Source organism: Choloepus didactylus, chromosome 10 (genome assembly GCF_015220235.1).
Source record: "Choloepus didactylus isolate mChoDid1 chromosome 10, mChoDid1.pri, whole genome shotgun sequence".
NCBI lineage: Eukaryota > Metazoa > Chordata > Mammalia > Pilosa > Megalonychidae > Choloepus > Choloepus didactylus.
Window position 1 is genome coordinate 95,206,302 of NC_051316.1, and position 21,279 is coordinate 95,227,580.

General features: G+C 42.6%; 1 protein-coding gene across 4 annotated transcripts in view; it reads right to left on the reverse strand.

The window, feature by feature from the left end:
• Positions 1-21,279, reverse strand: part of MVB12B (multivesicular body subunit 12B) — a 226,106-nt gene that overhangs the window by 101,051 nt on the left and 103,776 nt on the right. For all 4 annotated transcript variants that reach the window (XR_005219090.1, XM_037851011.1, XM_037851010.1 and 1 more), the window contains exon 7: positions 1,949-2,043. Coding sequence is in view for 3 of the 4 variants with exons in the window: in XM_037851011.1 (XP_037706939.1) it covers positions 1,949-2,043 (95 nt within the window). In the remaining variant the exon portion in view is untranslated. The remainder of the gene's footprint in view (positions 1-1,948; positions 2,044-21,279) is intronic.

The following is a 21,279-nucleotide window of genomic DNA, read 5'->3' on the forward strand; positions in this document are numbered from 1 at the left end:
AACCATTTAAAATCTTAACTTTGCAATACTAAACTGAGAAGTGCCACTCAGTGCCAAACACTGTTTGTACGGGAGGTCGGGGTGAGGGGGGTGGTCTCTGCTCCATCCAGCCAGAATGACTTGCAGGCAGGCTGCTGGTGGGTGGACGGGCAAGTTTCCCAGCTGCGCCATAGTTGCCCAGTGCTGAGGATGCAGGCTTCATGGAGCCAGCGGGGCCCATGGGCTCTTTCTGGCAGCATCTCAGCAAAGCAGTCCTAGACCCTGGCAGAGCAGTTTGGTGCCTGCAGCAGCTGAAGAGACTGAATCTGTCTGCTGCCGTGGGCTGCAGCCTCAACTACCTCTGTGTGGAGGATAAAATCCAACTGACTGCCACCCACATAAATATAACAGGAAGTTTCCTAATGGATTCCCTTGTGTCTTGAGGCTGTGACCTTGGTATTGCTAAACTACAGCTGAAATGAACCCAGACAACACCTTGTCAAAGCTGTGGAGAGCTAGGAAGCAGTGGTCCAGAGGCATAGAGGAACATTCCTGCCAAACCAGAGGAGATTTCACTCTGTGGGCCCTTTTCTGCAGAACTGTTCAACAGCTGGGAAAACTATTAGAGAACATAGTAAGGTAGGTGTAGCCTAACACCATGGGCTGGAAAAAGATTTGCAGCTGGAGAGGAGAGTCATCTGTTTTGATTGAGCTTTTCTTATGTGCCTTCTGAACAGGGTTGCCCCACTGGATTTCACAGACCTATTTTGCACCACTCTGCCACTAAGCATCTGGGGAAATATTCAGCTTTTCTACAAAATAGGTCATCTTTCCACCCTTGTTATACTTCTTGTCAACTCTGCTGAAATAGCCACAGCACAAAAGAAATTCTCCCTGGAGATGCTTTTCTTAGACAAACATGTTCCTTCTACCCTTTGAGAGCCTGGCTCCTGGAATGGAGCCAGGAATGAGGGTTTAAGAGCATTTCTGTTCTTCCCCTTCCCCAGCAGAGTGTTGCCCAGAAATGGAACAACTGGCTTTTGCTTATACTTCCAAACCTATTAGGGAGTAATCATAACAAAAAAAACTAATACTGACATAAATTATGCCATTGTTCTATTTCATCTATTTAGTAACCCAAGGTTGCAATTTTTAGAAAAAAGAGTACCTTTTAAATAACCGATTCATTACGGTACATGAATGAATGCCATGTTCCCGTGTTCCAAGTGTCACTCTCCATTAAGGGTGTGTGCTGGTAAGTGGCACCGATTTGCCACTTCCCCCTTATGTACAAACACCCATGACTAGCAGCCCAGGACAATCAGAGGTGAGTTTGTGGGTTTCCTCGGCTCTTAACAAGTCACCTGCACTGCCAAGCACGTAATGAATCTCAATTCTGTAATGAGGCTTATAAGTTTTCCCTTCCCTAGGTGAAGGTGAAAAGGAAAACTGATGACGTTCCTGCCAAGGTAACACTATTAATTTCAAGGCCGAGTTCAGAAATCACAGTCTCATACCTTGGGGGTGTGAGGGGGTAGTCTGCCGGTGTACCCTGTGGCCACAAACCCAGCTTTGAGAAATGAGAGGTGAGGACAGGCTTGGATATGGGAGGGCGAGCAGACCAGAGCTCAGCTCTGTGCTGCTCCTGAGTCCCCACGGGAAACCTGCCCAGAATCTGGCAGGTGAACAATGTGGTGACTGTTCTCTGGAAACCTCACGTCAAGCCTGTGAAATCCATACATTGTTTTTCATCATTAGCTTTAAAATATGCTGAGTATTTGCCCTTCTCTAACTGCTGTGGTGACACAAAGGAAAGGGAATGCCTGGTCCCTGCAAAGAACAGATCCCTTGCAGGGGAAAAAAAGGGATAAGACAGACTGGTGCCTCTGGAAGAGAAGGAACATCTAGAAGGAGGCAGGACCCAGGATGCTGGTGAGGTAGCTGGCCACTACCAGTGGCTCCTACATACCTGATATGGCATAGAGATTGGAGTGCTGGTACTCATAGTCAGTCCGCGCGCTGTTCCTGCCTCGGAAGGTAGCAGGGAGCGTTAGAGAGATGTGCCTGAGAAAGAGACAGAAGAGGAAAAGGAGGTTACAGGGTGCGTTGAGCACTTCCCCAAGACTCAGAAGGCCACCAACAGTCAACCGCAGCAAAGAGCAAGAAGGGTGAGTGCCCCTGGCAAGTCTCCACCTTCTCAGGTGTAATTTCTCCACCAGCCTCAAGTCCTCCCAAGGAATTCAGGGGTTTCCAGACATTAGTAGCCATTCTTGCCCCCTCCCCCAATATTGGGAGGGACAGCATATCCAAGGTACTCCAAGGAGGTGGGCAATTTAATCTAGATCTCTGCCCCCTGGGCAAAATACACCAGTGGGACCAAAGCCGAGGCTCTGAACACAATTTCAGTTTGTTCTGGAGTCTTGGTTTCATTATGCATCGAATGGCTTCCATACCTACCCCGCAGGGCTTGCTGAGGAAAACAGCACATGAAGCACTTTGTAAAATGAAGGTGTTGGGTATTATTACTACCATGTGAGCCCAGGAAACGAACAACCACTGTAAATAAGAATGGCACATTTCTCTGAATTTCCATGCCCGCATGTCCGCCTCAGTCCAGAGCACACAATAGGTGCTCAGGAAAGTACCTTCCATTAATCAAATGCTGCCTTTTATGGCACAGGCACTGGCCATTAAAGGTCACAATGAAAACACAACTTAAGTATCTAATCAAAAGTAATAGTCCTTTTGGTGTGGTCATCAACAGCCTTACCAAACGCTGAAAAGTAAGATTCAAGTAAAAGGAAAAATATTTCAAAGCCAACAAGTCTGGGGGTGGAGGGCGGGGCGGGGGATCTCTTGGTGGTGTGCTTGCGGTTTGGTGTGAAATAACTCAGTAGCCTAAGCTTTGGTCACACCCAGTCACTTCCAAAAGGGGAAGGGCTGGGGGAGTGGGGGGAAGCAGAAGCATTCATTTAAAAAAAAAAAAAGCTTTTATTTACATGTTACCTTTTCCATACAAGTACGTGACCTTCTAGAATGATTCGGGCGCGTCTGACTCCTGGGAGGAAAGATCTTCCAGGCAGGGGCTGAGTTGCAAGCAGCAGGAGCCTCCTAGGGACAAGGTGAGCTCCCAGGGCTGTAAGGCATTTGGTTTGCCGAACACCTGTGCCACGGGCCAGCCAGGCTGAAGCTAGCAGTAGGCTTGAAGGAGCCACCACTGTGTGCTCAGATTGCAGGGGACCAGCAGCACGGCACAGGGAGGCACGGGTCCAGTCAGCACGGGCGTGTGTGCAGGAATCTGCACGGTGAGCTCATTACCGATGTAAACTAAGGATACAAAGATGAGCTGCCTCAAAGAACTCTTAGGCTATAGGGTACCCCTTGTAGGCACAGAACCAAATAACCGTGCAACATGTCAGCACTGGGAGAAATATAAAAACCAGGTGCTGGGTGAGCATGAGGGGAAGGAACATGCTTCTCATGACATTACCTCAGAGGAGGACACAGGTACTAAAGGAGTAAGGGGACTCACCAGATAGTCAGGGAAAGCCAACCCCTTGCTGTAGGGTTTGGGTACCTGTTGGAAATGAAGCTAGAAAGGTAGGCAGGAGCCAGATTGGAAAAGATGCCAGATGCCAAGCTAAGTCGTTTGGGTTTTATGCCCTAAGATGAAGGTTCCCAAAGTGTCATTAGGTTATGGCTTAGGTGAAGGCATTACAGCAATGTGGGATCTTGCTAACAATACAGATTCACATGCCCCAACCCCGGGTAGTCCAGTTCAGTGGGCCTCGGGTGCAGCCCAGAAATTTATTTTTAACAAGCTGCATCGGTAATTCTGAAGATCAGCTGGGTTGCTGTGAGGGTGAGGAGAGATGCAGAGGGTTTTAAGTAATTGATCAATTCCTCTGACCACAGCACTTAGTCAATGAAGCTGAGCAGACAGAAAAGTGAACTACTGGCTGTGGCTGTGGTTGAGCAGAGCTGCAATGAGGACAGGTGGCCATGCTGGGGGTGCTCACCCTCTGCCAGGCACTGGGGTGTGCAGACCTCATGCATTCTTCTCTGGCTCCTCACAACAGCCCTCCGAGCAAGGAACAGGAGTGGCTTCACGGTTTGGGAGCCCAGTGTGAAATGAAAATGCAGAGCCCTTGTTCAAATATTATTAAGGATTTCAAGATGGTGCAGCAGAGCATTAAATCAAGCATGGGGCTCTTCGGGGGACCATGTGCAGCTGCACAGGTTGCACACCCATGAAGCAGAGGTACTATTATTGCACCCACTGTACTGATAAGGGAATTTCTAGGAGCCAGGGAAGAGTTGTGCTTCAGACCTGCCAAACTCCAAGATTTCTAAGCCTTAAAAAGGTGCACCCACCTAAACAAGGATACAAAATTATCTGTGTAGTGTGGTAGCTACTCCCGGGACTAGAGGTTTTCTGAGAGTCTTATGGAAGAGGTAGGTATTAGCAGAACTTTAGAAGGAAGACAGCTTTAGAGAGAGGCACAGCTCACCCCTTGGGTGGTCAAATATCAATGGAGCGCCGGGCATGTATCCACACTGACCTGAGCAGGGACTCAGCAGTGGAGGGCAGGCAGAGCCTGTCCTCACATAGCTCACCCTAACAGGGGGGACTTGAACACATACACAAAGATACAGACCTTTGCATAGAAATGTGATGACCTGTGGAAGGCAGGAGGACCGTGCTTGAGGGGGTGGGAGGAGGCTCCCTGAAAGGCGTCCCTGAGGCAGGACAGTGAGGTAGAGAACTGGAGGATGGGCAGGAGGGAGGTGTGGTGCAGGGAGAGGAGGTGTGCTCCAGGCTCTGGGGAAGTCTCCCAGGCAGCAGGAAGTCTGGCCAGCGGAAAGCCCAGAAGGAAGCCTAGGTGGCCAGAGCCTAGAAAACCAGGGGAGGATGTGAGATCGGGCTGGAAAGGGTTGTGGGGGCCTTTCAGGAGTTCTGATTTTATTCTGAGGGATTTTTTAATGCAGGGATATGACAAGATCCAATTCACACTTTACCAACAGCCTACTTGTGGGAAAGTAAGGAAATAAAACAGAACTCGTGGATGGGCATAGTGGCATCATATTATGATTACTATGAAATGGTAAACAATTATTCAGCAAATACTGCATGCAGACCTTTAACAATTTTTCTCAAAATGATTTGCACTGTGGAAAAGACACAAATCCTCTAAATGAATCATTTTGGGAACTCCATGGAAAACTCTGTGGCATGCAGGACTTTAAAAGGAAGTATCAGAAGAACAGAAATTGAGGTGCCTGGCCTCCTAGCTGCTCTATCCAACATGAACTTCTTGGTCTCGAACAATCCCGCCTTTTGAAGCCATGGCATTTTTTGGGCTGACCACACCCTTAACTTCCCCAGCCTTGGCCTGCCTCTCTTCCCTCCTTGCAGATGCTTTTTTCTGGCTCCCACTCTTCACATCTTTTTAAAAGTTGCTGCTTTCAAGGGTTCTGGTTTAGCTCTCTTCTCACTCCACACACTTTCCCTGGCAACCTAATCCATGTCTATGTTCCCAATTTTAGCCACCATCACACATTAGCACACCTCCCCAGACTCATTTCTTGCCACTGCTTACCTCTGCCTTCACCAAGAAGAGAGAACATCTTGCAAATCTCTGAATATGCCATTTTACCCATGCTGTTCCCTCTTCCTAAAAATCTCCATTTCGTCTTTACCTACGCCTCACAGACTCCTATTCATCCTCCAAAGTCCCATCCAAGGCATCTCCTCTTTTGGTAAACCTTTCCTGGCCTTGTCCCAAGCTGGATCGGGTGTCTCTGGTTAGCTCTCATTCCAGTTATCACAGTATAATTATTTGATACAAGCCTAACTCCCTAGCATGACCATGACTTCTTTATAAGCAGGGCCAAATCTTATTAATTTTGTTCCCATTTTCTAGAACAGTTCCTGACATAGAGAAGACAATTACTGAAAATTTGTTGACCAAATCAAGCGTTGAATTTAGTCCGCTAAACCTCTGAATCCTTTTTTCACTGCTATAAGCCTCTATTACTTCATTTCTGCATATTTGTGTTTTCCCAATTAGACTCAAGGTGTCTCTGTATTATATGAGAATTTCCACTGCAGATCTTAATAGTATCTTTTATAAAGTAATCGCTCAATAAAAATCTGTAGAATTAAAATCAAGTTACAAAAAACTCCAACTAAACTAACTGATGCAAAAGTGGGTGGTGAGTGGCATTTGAAGAGCAGAAAGTGGGAAATGTCCCCGTGTCTGGGGAAAGCTTTAGGGAAGAAGGATTCTCTCCGCTGTAAATAGCTTCTTTTGCATTTTTTGCTTCTGTTGTTCCTGGATAAAGGAAGCAGAGGACATGCTAAGGAGGATGAAAGAAAGGCACATCAAGGCTGCCTGCTAATGAGATTGAACGGTTTGGGCCGCGGGGACAAATCACCTGCGGTTAAGCTGGACAAAGAAGTCACCTGCTAAAGGAGAAGTGGCCCAGGGTGCTCTGGTGTCAGATTAGCCTGCAAGTGACAGACAGACGAGGAATGGCTCTGGAACCAGCTTAGTCCGAGGGTGAAACGAGATTCTAGTTCCATGGCACTTGGTGAGGGCCCACATGCCAGGCACCGTGCTGGGTTCATTCACATAATCACCTTGCCCAATGCCCTCAGCAACCAGGTAGGAATAATTATCCCCATTTAACAGAATAGGAAGCTGAGGCTGTCAGAGGTAAAGTGGATACAGAGAAAACTATGAATTAGTGAAAAGGTTAGTCCATGTGACAACTGGAGTTATTATTATTTTAAAGTTACCCTGGTATATCATCTTGACTATGAGGTATAGAGTGCGATGACTCAACCAGGAATGCAGAGTACACCCTGAAGACCCATTTGAGATCAATGATGGCAGGATTCAAAATCTCTGCCACTTAACTAGCTCTGCGACCCCGGCAGGTTACTATTTCTCTAAAATTACGTCAAATGGAAAAGCAACATACAGAGTAGAATAAACAACGGTCCCACCACGTAGGGAGGCAGAGCAGTAGTGGTGATGAAGAACACTGATGCTGGAGTCCTTCGGACTCTGGTTCAAATGTCAGTGCCACCCCCTTCAGCAAGGTGTGTTGCCTTTCAGTGCACACCTCATGGCAGTGCAGGCAGAGCAGGCAGCACAGAACCCATGCACTATGAGCACGCACTGAGTTCTTCAAGTGCAATTCCTATTCCAGTCACCCCATAAAGTGCAGGAGCATTACAAAACCCATCTGTGCCTTCCCCCTTGCTTAGAATGAGGTCCAGGCTGTCCCACAGTTGTGAGGTCCTGCAAGTTCCGGCCCCTCCCTCCTCTCTGGCCTCATCATGTACATGCTTCCTGCACTCACCACCCTCCAACCTTACCCACTCATGGGCTGCTTCTTGTTCCCTCATCCCCTCATTCTCATTTCTGGTCTCAGAGCCTCTGTGACTGCTGTTCCCTCTGCCAGAAACACTGCATGTCTAAGTGTCCAGAAGCTGGCTCCATCTCCACATTCAGGCCACCTCCTCAGAGATGCCTTCCCCAACCACCCTTCTAAGGAAGCATCTGCCTCCAGTCACTCTTTCTTGCAACACCCTGCTTTCCTCTCTGCAGAGCCTTTACCACTCGATAGAACCATCTTGTTTGTTTACATGCCACCAGAATTTCATCTCCATTAGATTTTTCCTCCCCACCATATCCCTAGTGCCTAAAACAGTTGCCAGCACAAAGTGGGCACTTAAAGGTATTAGGTAGGACCTTATAAAATTACTTACCATGAATGATGAATCTGATTCAGACTTGTAATTAGAGATAATTTGGGGAAATTTCCAGTAAGACCTCTTATTTATCTCCTTCTCATGCCTAGAATGGGTTGTAATGGTTTGGAAAATGTATTTCTAACTCACAGATATTTTTACATAAACAGTAAAAATATTTATTGAGGCATTGCTTGTAAAGCCAAAAAAATGGAATCAAATTAAATATCAAACAATAGGGGACTGGGTAAATAAATTACGATACAATTATCTAATGAAATACTTTCCAGTCATTCAAAAATATTTTAGAAGACTACTCAATGACCTGAGTCTATGCTTTACGCTATGATCATCGTATGACTATAGTACCTAATAAAAATGATATAAAATACTGATCTTTATTTATATTTGGGAAATTGCCAACTTTTGGTTTCTTTCTCCAAACTCAGGCTCTAAAAAAAAAAAAAAATCATCTAAAGAAATTAAAGGAATGTCCCAGTCATGACCCTGATCATTACTGGAAGAAGAAAAGAAGAAACCAGGAGCTTTACTAGACTGTGGGCACCGGCCAGCATTTTTGAAGCACCAAAGCCACAAGGGGAGTGGTAAGAATGAGTATGTGCTCAACAGCATCAAACAGAACTAACAAGTCCAAGAAAATGATGCAGGTGCCCCCCCTGGTCAGCAATTTCAGTGGAGTAACTTCATGGGGCCACAAAGTTAGTCACACCTAGGCAGAACGGTGCATTTTAGCTTTTAAGGCATTCATAGAGATCACCAGCAGAGGAGAAGCAGACGTAAAGAGATTCTGAAAACTGTCTCTGCTTCGGGTGGCACCTAGAGATAAAGACCTTTTGGTACCATTCCCACTAGGTCTTGGACCACGGAAACAAAGGACTGACCATCAGAGGCCAATAATTTCTGCCACTTGACTCAACCGATTTATTAGTATTCCAAAATCTGTTTGGGATCTGGAGAATCCCAACTAGAACAATCCCTAAATTCTAGAGGAGGTTTACCTCCTCCTGCCCCCTGCCAAGGCAGGACACACTGCTGCTTCTGGTCATGATGACCAGTTCTCCGCAGGAGGGGCTGGCCGTTCCGTCAGCATCACACATGCTGCCGACAATGGCTCCAGCTAAATAGATGCTGAGGGAAATTTCATCCCCACCCCAACCCAAGTCAGTCTTAGGCACCTTATTCAATTAACATGGCTACCACACTGAAGACCGCTCCATACAAAAGCCCTTTGGTTATAGAATACATTTTATTATGTGACAACAGTTGCCAGCACGATTTATTTCCTTTGATGGGATTCTGCTTTTCCAAGTTAATTTAAATCTGTATTTTCTAGCGCTGATTCCAAGTCTGCGTGAATTTTTAAAATGTTATCATTAATCTTCTGAACCCAGTGGCCACATATAATGAAGACAGCTCTGCCTGGGCAGCCACAACCCTGCTGTCCTTGCACACTGTCACAGGGCAGCATCAAGAAGATGCCGGCTGCTAAGGCACAGGCACACTCACGATTCAAGATGGACATCGTTTTTATTTCCCACCCCCTCTACACACATACATATTTACAATCAAAACAAACTCTGTGGCATGAAAGTACAACTATTTTTCTGGGGCTGCAAGTAGCATTTAAAAAAATCTAAAAAGCACCTTTTGGGGCAGCAGTTTTCAAAGTGTGGTCTGGGGACCCTAGCGATCCCCAAGTCTCTTTCAGGGGGTCTGCAAGGCCACAACTATTTTCATAATAATACTAAGACAACACTTGGCTTGTCACTCTCATTCTCTCATAAGCATGTGGAAGAATCTTCCAGAGACTACATAAGATGTGATGAGGCCATCACTTTCATGTTTGCTTTTCTTGTATTTTATATTTTTCTCAATTTTGATTTCTAATATGGTAAATATAGATAAACACAGCCCACATAAACAAAGCTCTTGGGATTCCTCAATTTTCAAGAATATAAAAGTCCCGAGACCAAAATGTTTGAAAACTGCTATTCTAGGACAATGAGTTAAACGGGACTCTGAAAAAAGACTGAGTTGTGAAGTTCATGGGATTGGACTAAGAGCAATGAGAAAAGGAAAAAAATATTATTCTCAACTATAATTTTAGTTAATAATTAAGGGAAAAGGTGCTTATAAAAAAGTTAAAAGTTAATAAACTTTCATGAGCAGAAAAAAGATAAAAGGTAAAATTCATTCGGTCAGGCCAGGCAACTATTTTTAAGAATTTAGTTCAAGAATAACATTTGAAGTTTTCTGCTTTCCTATTATTCATTGATCTGAACCCACGCAAGGGCAAATGGCAGAACTATAAAATATTTGATCATATATAAGGGAAAAAAATCAGAGTAGAAATGAAAACATAAAGTGATTCAGAGAACCATTCTTGAGAAGAGGAAAAGAAGTGGATAAAATTAATAAGTACAGGAGGCCTAGGGTGTGGTATTTTTACTTAAATAAGGATCTTGATTTAAGAGGCATAGCATGATGGGAAAGTAACACCTGTCTAGATAACCGGCTAGTGAAGGGGAGTTAGGTATCTGGCTGCACCACTTGTGCACCAGTTTCTCATACACCATCCACCACAAAGCTCCCTGACAAGCCCTTGGATCCCTTCTGTAAACTGGCAGTGCTGAAATACTAGGAGAATCCAAACATGTTTGTGAGACAAAGTAAGGGAGAATTAGACAGATTACTTTAGATAGATAAACAACATATTTCAAAAATAAGGAGGAATTGCATTTGCTTATTATTCATTCTTTCCTTGTACTGGCTTAAAGAATCAATAGCTGAAAATATTTTAAAAGACTGAAAAAATTCAAATGTGGAGGAGGAAATGATACATGCCCTAAAAAGAAACCAGGGCTATATGATTTCTTGGGCCAGTAATGGCTCTAGCAAGCCTGCTATCACCAAGACTACACACACACACACAAAAACACCAAAAACAAAACAAAACAAAACAAATAAACAAACAAAAAAAACTAATGAGAACAGGGAAAGTAAATGACAATTCAGAAGAATATCTGCCAAATAATGAGCACCCAAATGAGACGAGGGGAGGGGAAGGATAATGCACATATCTTACCTTCTGACCAACACCCAGTCTAGGAATATCCACACGAGGACTTATAAAAAATAGCACTGTTATGTACAACAAGATTAAAAGAACTTTACCTGGAAGGCTCTGAAGAGACAAACTCTGAAAAATATTTACTGCTTCTATATCCTACAACTTATGTGACAATAGTTGCCAGCATGAATTAGGATGTAGAAAAAGAAGAATGTAGATGTAGAGAAAGTTATCTGCATTAGAAATAAGGCAGAAATTAAAAAACTGAAAGGCTAAATCAGTAACATTGTGGATAGAGTTTCCAGAATGCAGAGAAAGAAAAAACATATAGATGACAACGATGAGGGAAAATATGATAAATATGCAAAACAAAGAATAACCTAAATATTTTAGGTGTAAGATAGAAATCAGAACAATTAAAAGAGAGGTAGTGATCAAAAGCAAAGTTTAAACCTTTCCTGATTAAAAAAAAGAAAGAAAAAGATCTAAATATAGAAGTCAATAGGGCCCCCAACATTCCAAGCAAGATCAATGAAGACACGCACAGCTAAATAAATCCTGATTTCAAGACTTATCATAAAGCTACAGTAATCAAGAATTGTGATATTGGCATAAAGATAGACAAACAGATCGATGGAACAGAATAGAGACCCCAGAAATAGACCTACACATACATGGTCAACTGATTTTCAACAAGGGTGCGAAGATAACTCAATGGGGAAAGAGTAATCTTTTCTACAAGTGGTGTTGAACAACTTGCTAGCCACATACAATAAAATGAACCTTAACACTTACCTCACCATATACACAAATATTAACTGGAAATGGTAAGCTAAACCTATAAAACTTCTAGAAGAAAATATAGGAAAATATCTTTGTGACCCTGGGTTTGGCAAAGACTCTAGGATAGGACACAAAAAGCACAAACTATACAAAGAAAAGAATCAATGCATTGGACTGCATTGACATTTAAAACTCTTGCTCTTCAAAAGATGTTATTACAAAAAATGAAAAGGCAAGCCATACACCAAGGAGAAAATATTTGTAAAACACCTATCTGATTTATATTTAGGATATACTCAGAACTCCTGCAGCTTAATAGAAGACAAACAACCCAATTAAAAAATGGCCAAAATATTTGAACAGACAACTCACCAAAGAATATACACAGATAGCAAATCAGCACATAAAAAGACATTCAACATCATTAGTCATTAGAGAAATGGAAATTAAAATCACAAAGAGATACCACTATGCATCTTCTAGAATGGCAAATATTTAATAGACTGACCGTACAAGTGTTGGCAAGGATGTGAAACAACTAGAACTTTTATACACTGCTGGTGGAAGTGGAGGATGGTACAGCCACTTTGGAAAACTGTTCACAGTTTCTTAAAAACCTAAATATACACCTACCATCCAACCCAGCCATTATGCTTCTAAATGTTTACCAAGAGAAATGAAAGCATGTCTACAAACATATTTGTTCACAAATGTACTTTGCAGCTTTATTCATAATAGTAAAAAACTGAAAACAACCAAAATGCCCATTAACCAGATACCTGAATAAACAAATTGTGCTGTACCCACACAATGGAATATTATTCAGCTATAAAAGAACAAACTATTGATACACAGAGAATGGATAAATCTCAAGATAACCATGCTGAGTAAATCAAGTGAGAAGAAAAAGAGTACATATGGTGATCCATTTATATAAAATTCTAGAAAATGCAAATTAATTTCTAGTGATAGGAAGCAGATCTGTGATTGACTGGCGAGGGAGGGATGTATTACAAAGAAGCACAGAACAGTTTTCGGGGGTGGTTATAGTCATGATTTTGGTTTTGGTGATGGTGTCAGGTGCATACACGTCAAAACTCATCAAATTGCATACTTTAAATATGTGCAGTTTATGGTATGTCAGTTATCCTTCAGTAAAGCTGAAAAATAAAAAACTTTCCTGATTTCAAAATAAAAGACCTAAATATAGAAGCCAATAGGTTCAGAGAATTCCAGGAAAAAACAATGAAGAGAGACCCACAGCTAGATAAATCCTGGCAAATTCTGATAATGACTTCAGATTTTCCTCTGTCATACTAAATGCCCGAAGACACTGGGTCTTGGAGTTTTGAAGGGGCAAAAAGTTGTGGTTCAGGAATTGTTTACCCCTCCAAGTTATATTTTAATTGTGAAGGCAACAAAAAAGATCATTCATATCCCTTTCTCGAAAAGAAATGCATTAAAACATTCTCCAGATGATTCAAAATTAAGACCCAAGAATGGGAAGTAATGGGACAAAGGACCAGAATTTATTGTCTCCTTATAAATCCAGCCTGAATGTGGGAAAGGAACACATTTTCGCAGGGCGAACTCCATGCAGAGGTCAGGGTTTGGCTGGTCACATCCATTAGCCCACAAGCAGGCAATGACATCACTCCTGTTTGACAGACGTGTCTCAGAGAGTTCAGCAACTTGCCTGAGGGGACAGAGCTTGGATTTGAACCCCGATCTGGCTAATTACAAAATTCACGCTCTTAATCATTATGCTCTACTCAAAAACTGGAAATAAAATTATAAATTTCTGATTCAGAATATTATGCACACATAAAAATGATGTTTATAGTTTTTTTGAGGGGGAGGAATGGGGGTGCTTATGATGTGATGCTGAGTCAGGACACAGAACTGTGTGCAGAGTGTGACCTGCATTGCACAAAGCAAAGACAGGAAACCGGACCCTGCAGCAGTGTCTGCGATGGCAACAAATTGGTAAAAGTCTTGATGACCATCATAAGAGGAGTGCTGTGGAATGTTCATATAATTCTACACTAGGATAGAGCAAGTAGAACGAATGAGCAAAACATTTTTATATCAACAAGGCCCAGTTTCAAAGACACAGCTTTTGAGTAAAAAAAGAAAAAAAAAAGCTAGTTGCAGAATGACATATACATAAACAATCACACAAAACATTATATTTTATAGGTACCCACACATGTACATATGCAAAAGCACAGAAAGGGATCTGGAAGGATATACTGACACACAGCAGTGACAGTCCTGGGCTGCGGTAAGGACTGGGGTTGGGACGGTGCCCACGGTGTTGGACAGCAGAAGCCACTGAAGTGACAGTGCGGATGTCCCTCCCCACCCCCACCCACCCCCCCACTGCTTTTTCATATATTTTTACATGCTAATTTTGTTCAGCGAGAAATCATCTTTCTTTTTATTGGAAAAAAGGAGATGGCAAAACCAGGGTGAAAATTCTTCTCAAAGTTGTTAGGAGAGTCAGAAGAGAAAACGCATATGAAAAACACCCAGTACTCTATTGATGCTAAAAGAACATCTTGTTTTCTACATAATGTCTGCTGGTGGACAAGGACCAAATGAAATGTGCAAAGGAAAGTTAAAGGAGTTTGGGGAGATGGGGGGTGGGGGGAGGAATATGCCAAAGCAACAATAATTGAGTTAGGGTGGTAAGGGCAAGAAAGGGTTAGAGCAAATGGCTAAATGAAATTCCATTTTATTCCTGCAAAACACCATTGGGAAGAAGTCATCTGTGACGCACAGCTTTTGTGCCAGGTGAAGGACGTGCTTAATGAATGCCACTTAATGAAGAAAAAGGCTCTTATAAAACACCTGGCACAAGCAGGGTGAGGGAGTCACAGGGAAGGGGACCTCTGTTGCACCTGCTGGCATTTTAATAAGCACCTTCTAGAGCATCCACTCTCCCAAGGCTGGTCAGCGGTGTCAGAAAGAGGTCCCTGACCATTGCCCAACCTGCTGACAGTTTAGGGAAGCTTATTGCTAAAGGACCATATGCTCAGGTATGGATCATCCTAGAAGGTAATTAAAATGAATCATTTTCAGCTGGAAGGGCCTGATCAGCACTCACACCCCTCCTCAATGACTTCATTCACAGTGTTGGGATTCCTGACCCAGGTCCCCTGTGCTTCCATACCGAGGTTCTGAGTTACTATTAAGATTTGTGAAGACCTAGAGATGCCAGAAAGTACTGTAATTTTTTTCTCGCAACTTGGTTCCACTAAAACAGAGTCAGTTATTTTAATAATTTGAGGCCTTAAAATATTTTTAGGTGTGGTGATTTTTTTTTCACACTTTGCAGTCTTACAAAATTTTTTCCTGCACAAGATTTTTTCTTTTTCTATTTCTCCTGAAATAGGAAATTAACTGTCTTTTTTTTTTATTAAATTCAGTTTTACTGAAATACATTCGCATACCATACAATCATCCATGGTATACAATCCCCTGTCCACAGTATGATAACATAGTTATGCGTTCATCACCACAATCTATCTCTGAACATTTTCCTTACATCAGAAAGAACCAGAACAAGAATAAAAAATAAAAGTGAAAAAAGAACACCCAAATCATCCCCCCATCCCACCCCATTTGTCCTTTAGTTTTTATCCCCATTTTTCTACTCATCCATACACTAGGTCAAGGGGGTGTGATCCACAAGGTTCTTCACAATCACATTGTCACCCTTGTAATCTTACATAATTATATAATTGTCCTTCAGGAGTCCAGACTGCTGGGTTGGAGTTTGGTAGTTTCAGGTATTTATTTCTAGCTATTCCAATACATTAAAACCTAAGAGGTGTTATCTATATAGTGCATAAGAACGTCCACCGAGTGACTCTCACTCCATTTGAAATCTCTCAGCCACTGAAACTATTTCGTCTCATTTTGCATCCCCCTTTTGGTCAAGAAGATACTCTCAGTCCCACGATGCCGGGTCCACATTCATCCCTGGGAGTCATATTCTGCATTGCCAGGGAGATTTACAACCCTGGGAGTCAGGTCCCACGTAGGGGGGAGGGCAGCGAGTTCACCTGTCGAGATGGCTCAGTTAGAGAGAGAGAGGGCCACATCTGAGCAACGAAGAGGTACTCAGGGGGAGACTCTTAGGCACAACTACATGCAAGTTTAGACTCTCCTTTGCGGTAACGAGCTTCATAAGGGCAAGTCCCATGATCGAGGGCTCAGCACATCAAACCGCCAGTCCCAATGTTTGTGACAACATCAACACCAGTCCAGGTGAGGATGTCCAACACATCCACACCTTCCCCCAGATCCTCGGGGCTGGGGAGGAGGAGGCTGTAAATATATTTTTTATTATCTGCCCAAATTACTCTGGGATGTGTCACTATTTCACTCCAGCCTATACTAACCTACCATATCTCACTTCCTATTCAAAGTTCCATGCAATTGTGGTGTTTGAACAAATCGACTGTAGAGTTGTACCGTTTAGAAAATTTAGATCCTGTACCAAATAGATCGCTCTTCCCTTGGTCTCACACGGAAGTTGAAGTTTTAAAACACAATCAGTTTCAACCTTTACCCTTTGGCTTGGCTTGCCCTGGTCTTAACTAGTAGGTGTGGTGATTTTTCTTTTTCTCATTGATTTTGGAACCACCCTCAGAAAGAAATCACAACATGCAAAGTTTGCTACCATTTCTGACAGTCCGATGAGACCCTTTGTGTTCTGTTTTGTATAGACACCAGAAAAGACAAGTGATGTTTTATAAAACCTAAAATGAACTTGTTTCCTCTACAATGATTATTATTAACTATCTCATAAACTGTCTATTCCCATTTCTGAAAACTTAATTACAAATATTCCAGTGAACAGGTTCCCATCCTGTATGCTGCTGATACCAGTGCTAGATCCTGGTATCGACAGCATACAGGGCTGCTATAATTAGTATTCTGAGACTGACTGACGCCACCGATTTTTAACTGAACTCCTACTATATGCCAAATACTGTAGCTGGCATTGAGAGAGATTATGAAAACAAATGAGTCTCACACCTTCCCCCTTTGGAACTTATCAACAATGACATTGAAACACATACACAAATCCCTTATATAACAAAGAGAAAAGCTCTAAATATCATAAGATATGCCAATAAAGATCCAAAGGTTATGTACTTCAATTTTAAAGCAATGGGATCAAAACAAAGTATCACAAGCTGTGGAAAGTCTGTGATACAACAGGCATTCTGCTAGGCCTCAGGAAGTATCCAGGGACACAGGAGCCATCGTGCTACCTGCAAGGGGAAGGGATGCAGTGGGGGAGAAAGGCCTGAGCAATGAAACAGTAATTTTAGAGTCAAGAGACTGACACAAAAGATGTCACAAAGCAAGATAAGGGCGATGAAAGTTCCAAGAGTCAGAGAAGGGGGAGATGTCTCTGACTCAGGTGGTCAGGTGTGGCCTGGAGGAGGCAGGGGCCAAAGACTGAGTTTCTACAATTCTCCATGGGGATGGCAGTTGCCACTTACTGAATGCTTGCTCTATTCTTCATGCTTTACACTCATCTCTAATCTTCACAGCCCAGCAAAGTAGGTAGGTATACTACAGATGGGGAAAGAGGCTCAGAGAGGATAAGGCACTCGCCCAGGTCACATAGCTAAAGAACCTGACTGGCTAGAATTTGAGTTAATGGTCTTTCTACCATGCCATGCTGCTTTACCAAGAAAACTCAAAGCACAAAATATAAAGGCAGACCTGTTCATTTTCCACTCAAGCAACCCTTTTGCCATGATCAATATAACTTCACCATACCAACCTGACTATATAATGAGTTTTCCTTATGGGTTTACACACACACATACACACCAACCACATCACTCCGCATTGGACAAGGGAAAATAAAGCTACCACTGGAAGACTAAGGAAATCACACTCCCCAAGTTCCTAAACGCATAGCTTTAAAGTATGTGCAGCTCTACAGCATATGGCAAATCAATTACTAGTTTAAATCTTAAAACAAAAACATGGCAAGTACGGTACAGAAGTAATCAGGAACAACAGTTCGGTTTAGATTACAGTAGGCCACTAGAGTTTTGAATACAATTAATCATCATTCCAGGCAATGGGAAGCCATATTGACATTTATTTCTAATTTGAATATTTAATTAGGGTGAAGTTCTTCATCAAATTATCGCAGAACTGGGAGAAAGCCTGGAAGACTTACACAATTACTATCTTAACCCCTTACCAGCTGCTCTCCTGTGAACAGAGGGATTCTGTCCCACATCGGCAGGGGAGGAAGCCTGTACCCACAATCTGATTCTCTAAGAACTTGGAGGGAATTGTTGGCGAATGAAGTTACAACTGGGGGGGAACAGTGGCAACAGAAAAGTTTTTGCTTGTGTTCAAACTAAATTCTGAAATGAACCCTGGACAAAGACAGAAACCCAACATGCAAGAGTGCCCACTATGCCAGACACCACAATAATATGTTCCCTCGTTTAATTCTTACAACTATCCTGCAAAGAAGATATTCTTATCCCCATCTTACAGAAGAGGAAACTGAGGCTCAAAGGGGTGATATAACTTGCTCAAGGCCATACTACTAGTGAGTAGTAAAAAGAAGGTCCAAGTTACTCACTACGCGCACACACACACACACTCTATAAAAAATAATGACCAAAAAAAAACCCAAACACTTAAAGTCCAACAAAAATATATTGAAAGCTGTATTTTGGAGATACTATGCGCTGTGCAAATAAATTGGGAAGGCAACCAAAACCCAGAGCTCCTCAACCAGCATTTTGAAATTTATCTCTGGGATTCAAAATATACCTCTTGAGTTCCCCAAAATGGGAAGCTACAATGATGCCTTGGTCCACCTGTCCAGGAGAATGGGGCAAGGTGAGGGGTAGCATAGCTCAAGGAAACAGCCAACAGTGTGACACTGCAGAATCCTACCGAAGTCCAAGGGAGAGGGATGGTCGATAACAGGATAAGAAAATGTGAATTTGTTTTCCTTCTTTCAAAATGGCAAAGGCTCAATAGCAGTTTAGACAAGAAGTACATTTCCTCACAGTGTTTAATCACTATATGAAGAGACTTCTATTGACATTTCATATACACTATGTGATTCTACAGGATCAAAATAACACATTTTTCTACCACAAAACCTCCACGACAGGACCAAAGGCTGACCACACGTCTAGAAATCTTTCTGCTTCCAGAGTCCACTGAGATGCTAAGGAGTGACATCCTGATAAGATTCAGATTAGCAATTTTCTCTTAAAAGCCTGAGAAGGGTTCAATGACCCTCTTGTGAAAATCACCAAAGCTCCGTTTGCTACGGCCACTTTTAGGAAGAAGCTGATGACTGGACAGAGGGAAAAGCAACCTGCCCGCAGCACAGCCTCTTCTGCCCGCGGCCCCACAGCCCCCGCCTCAGCCAGGCAGGTAGCAGGAGACCCGGAATCCATCAGCCCTGCTCCAGGCTCGCGCACTGTGGGAACAAATGGCGTCGGTAACTTTGAAACTTTCCTTTGTATATTACATTAATCCATATAAGAAAATCTCTTTTAATGAGGAGTGATGTAGTTACAAACTCTCCAGAGCCATAATTAGAGCAAACTAATTGAAGTTGTGTTTTGACACACTTTCCAAATTCACGGGTGCCGGATGACATATTCACAACACTGCCGCCGCACAGCCATGGCGACGGCAAAATCATTAGGCTAATAACACTTATTTGCATTCTTATCATGCCGGCAGCTCTCCCTTAAATACTGTTTCTACTATTGCTCCTTTACTGTAAGTTTCCAGTGAAAGATATTAACAGTAATTATTAGTACTTTAGTGGAATTTTAATACTAAAGAATAACAACGTGCATTAACATACATGGCTGCCAATTCTTTCTCTTAACCACCATCGGAAGGTTTGGGGAGTCTTCCTTTGCTGCCACCCCAGACCCCAAGAGTGATGACACATGATTTCAGCTTCCTTTACAACAACCACTCAGAGTCCACACCCAGTGGTACCTGGAGTCAGGATTGCTGAGCTATTCTGTTTCAGATGTTTGAGGGAAAAATCTTTTTTTTTTTTTAAAGAGTATATTAAAATGAAATTGTTAAGGATAAATTTCTTCCAAAAATTGTTGTAACAATTTACAACACGATCTTTGGTGATAATACTAATGAATTCCAGGAGGATTTGCTTTAACCACTCTCTGTCATCACCATCTCAGTGTTTAAAGACAGACGTGGAATAATTCAAATGTGAAAAAGGTGAGCAGGACAGGGGCAGTCTTGATCTCTCAGTATGGAGGCACTGTTTGCCACCAACAAGGCCAATTTTTTGGATGCTTAACTCAGACACTTAAGCACAGAGAGGAAGACTCGACAGTTCTAAATAACGGTTATTAATGACTACCTCCTCTAAAGTGACAAATTACTTCTGAAATTTAGAAATGAGTAGGTCTGAAAAGTGAACAGAAGATGACAGGAAACGGCAGCAAGCACACAGAGTTCCCAGCTCACTCTGCTGGGAGAAGGGCAGGGCCCTGGGAAACAATTAAGGTCAGCATCCCCCCTACTCCCAGGCGGTCAGTCGTTCCACAAGGGTGGTGACCACAGGCATTCTTCCCCCAGGTGTCCTCCAGCAGTTCAAGCTGATGACCAAGGATGCATCCTAGAAGCATAAATGCTTCGGGTCTCCCCTCACGGTGAAACATGCAGAATGTCAGGTGGACTGAAAGGAGAGGCTCGGTCCAGCCCCAGCTCTGCAGCTTTGTCACCCCTCACTGACACATGGGGCTGGCTAGATAGTCACTCATTTTCTGGGCATCTATAAATCTCTTAGAATCAAGAAAAACAACTATCACATTACTTAATATTCATAATTCAAGAGAAAATGAGGGCAAATTATGGCACTGTCTTAATTAAAAATGCACACGTGCTGAATTTCGAACTACTCAAATGTACTTTTCAGGAAGGATGTCTAATCTCATCTTAGGAAGTTCTGAGTGAAGAAAATGCTTCCTTAGAAAAATGCCAAGGACTATACTCCTTTAAAGCTCGGGAATTTTCAGTTTCTTAAGTTAAAATCCTGGTACCAATCTGCCATTTTTCAAGTCACTGATTTCTTGAAAAAAAAAAAGGAAACTAACTTTCATAGCTGCAGCAATGCTCCAAATCATGGTATTCATTCATTGCATTTAAGTTTTATTACATTTGAACCATGCAATTCCAAAACACCTACCTCTCGTATAAAAGAAATGAAGTAAAAAGCAAAGTCTGGGACCTAGGGCACCACACTTCCATTCCAGATGATCTAGTCTAATCTTATAAACTGAAATATTTAAAGAGTCTCTAAACCTCACTGACCTTACTTTTAAAAACAAGGAACATATGGGCATTGCTAGCTTTTCATCTTCTTCCAGACTACTAAAATATCCGCTTTTCCAAACTCCTAGAGTAGCAAGGCTGCCAAAATCAAATTCATAAAAGGCTATGTGCGTGAGAGCACAGAGCAGAAATGAACAGCTCTGGGCTGAAAAATAACAACCCCCCTAACAAAGAGCTGAAGGCAACATTCTTTTCCTTCTTGCCCAATCAATCTCAAAAGCTGTGGAAAACAATTTGTTTAGCAAAATAAAGCAGTGACTAACAAGGAGGT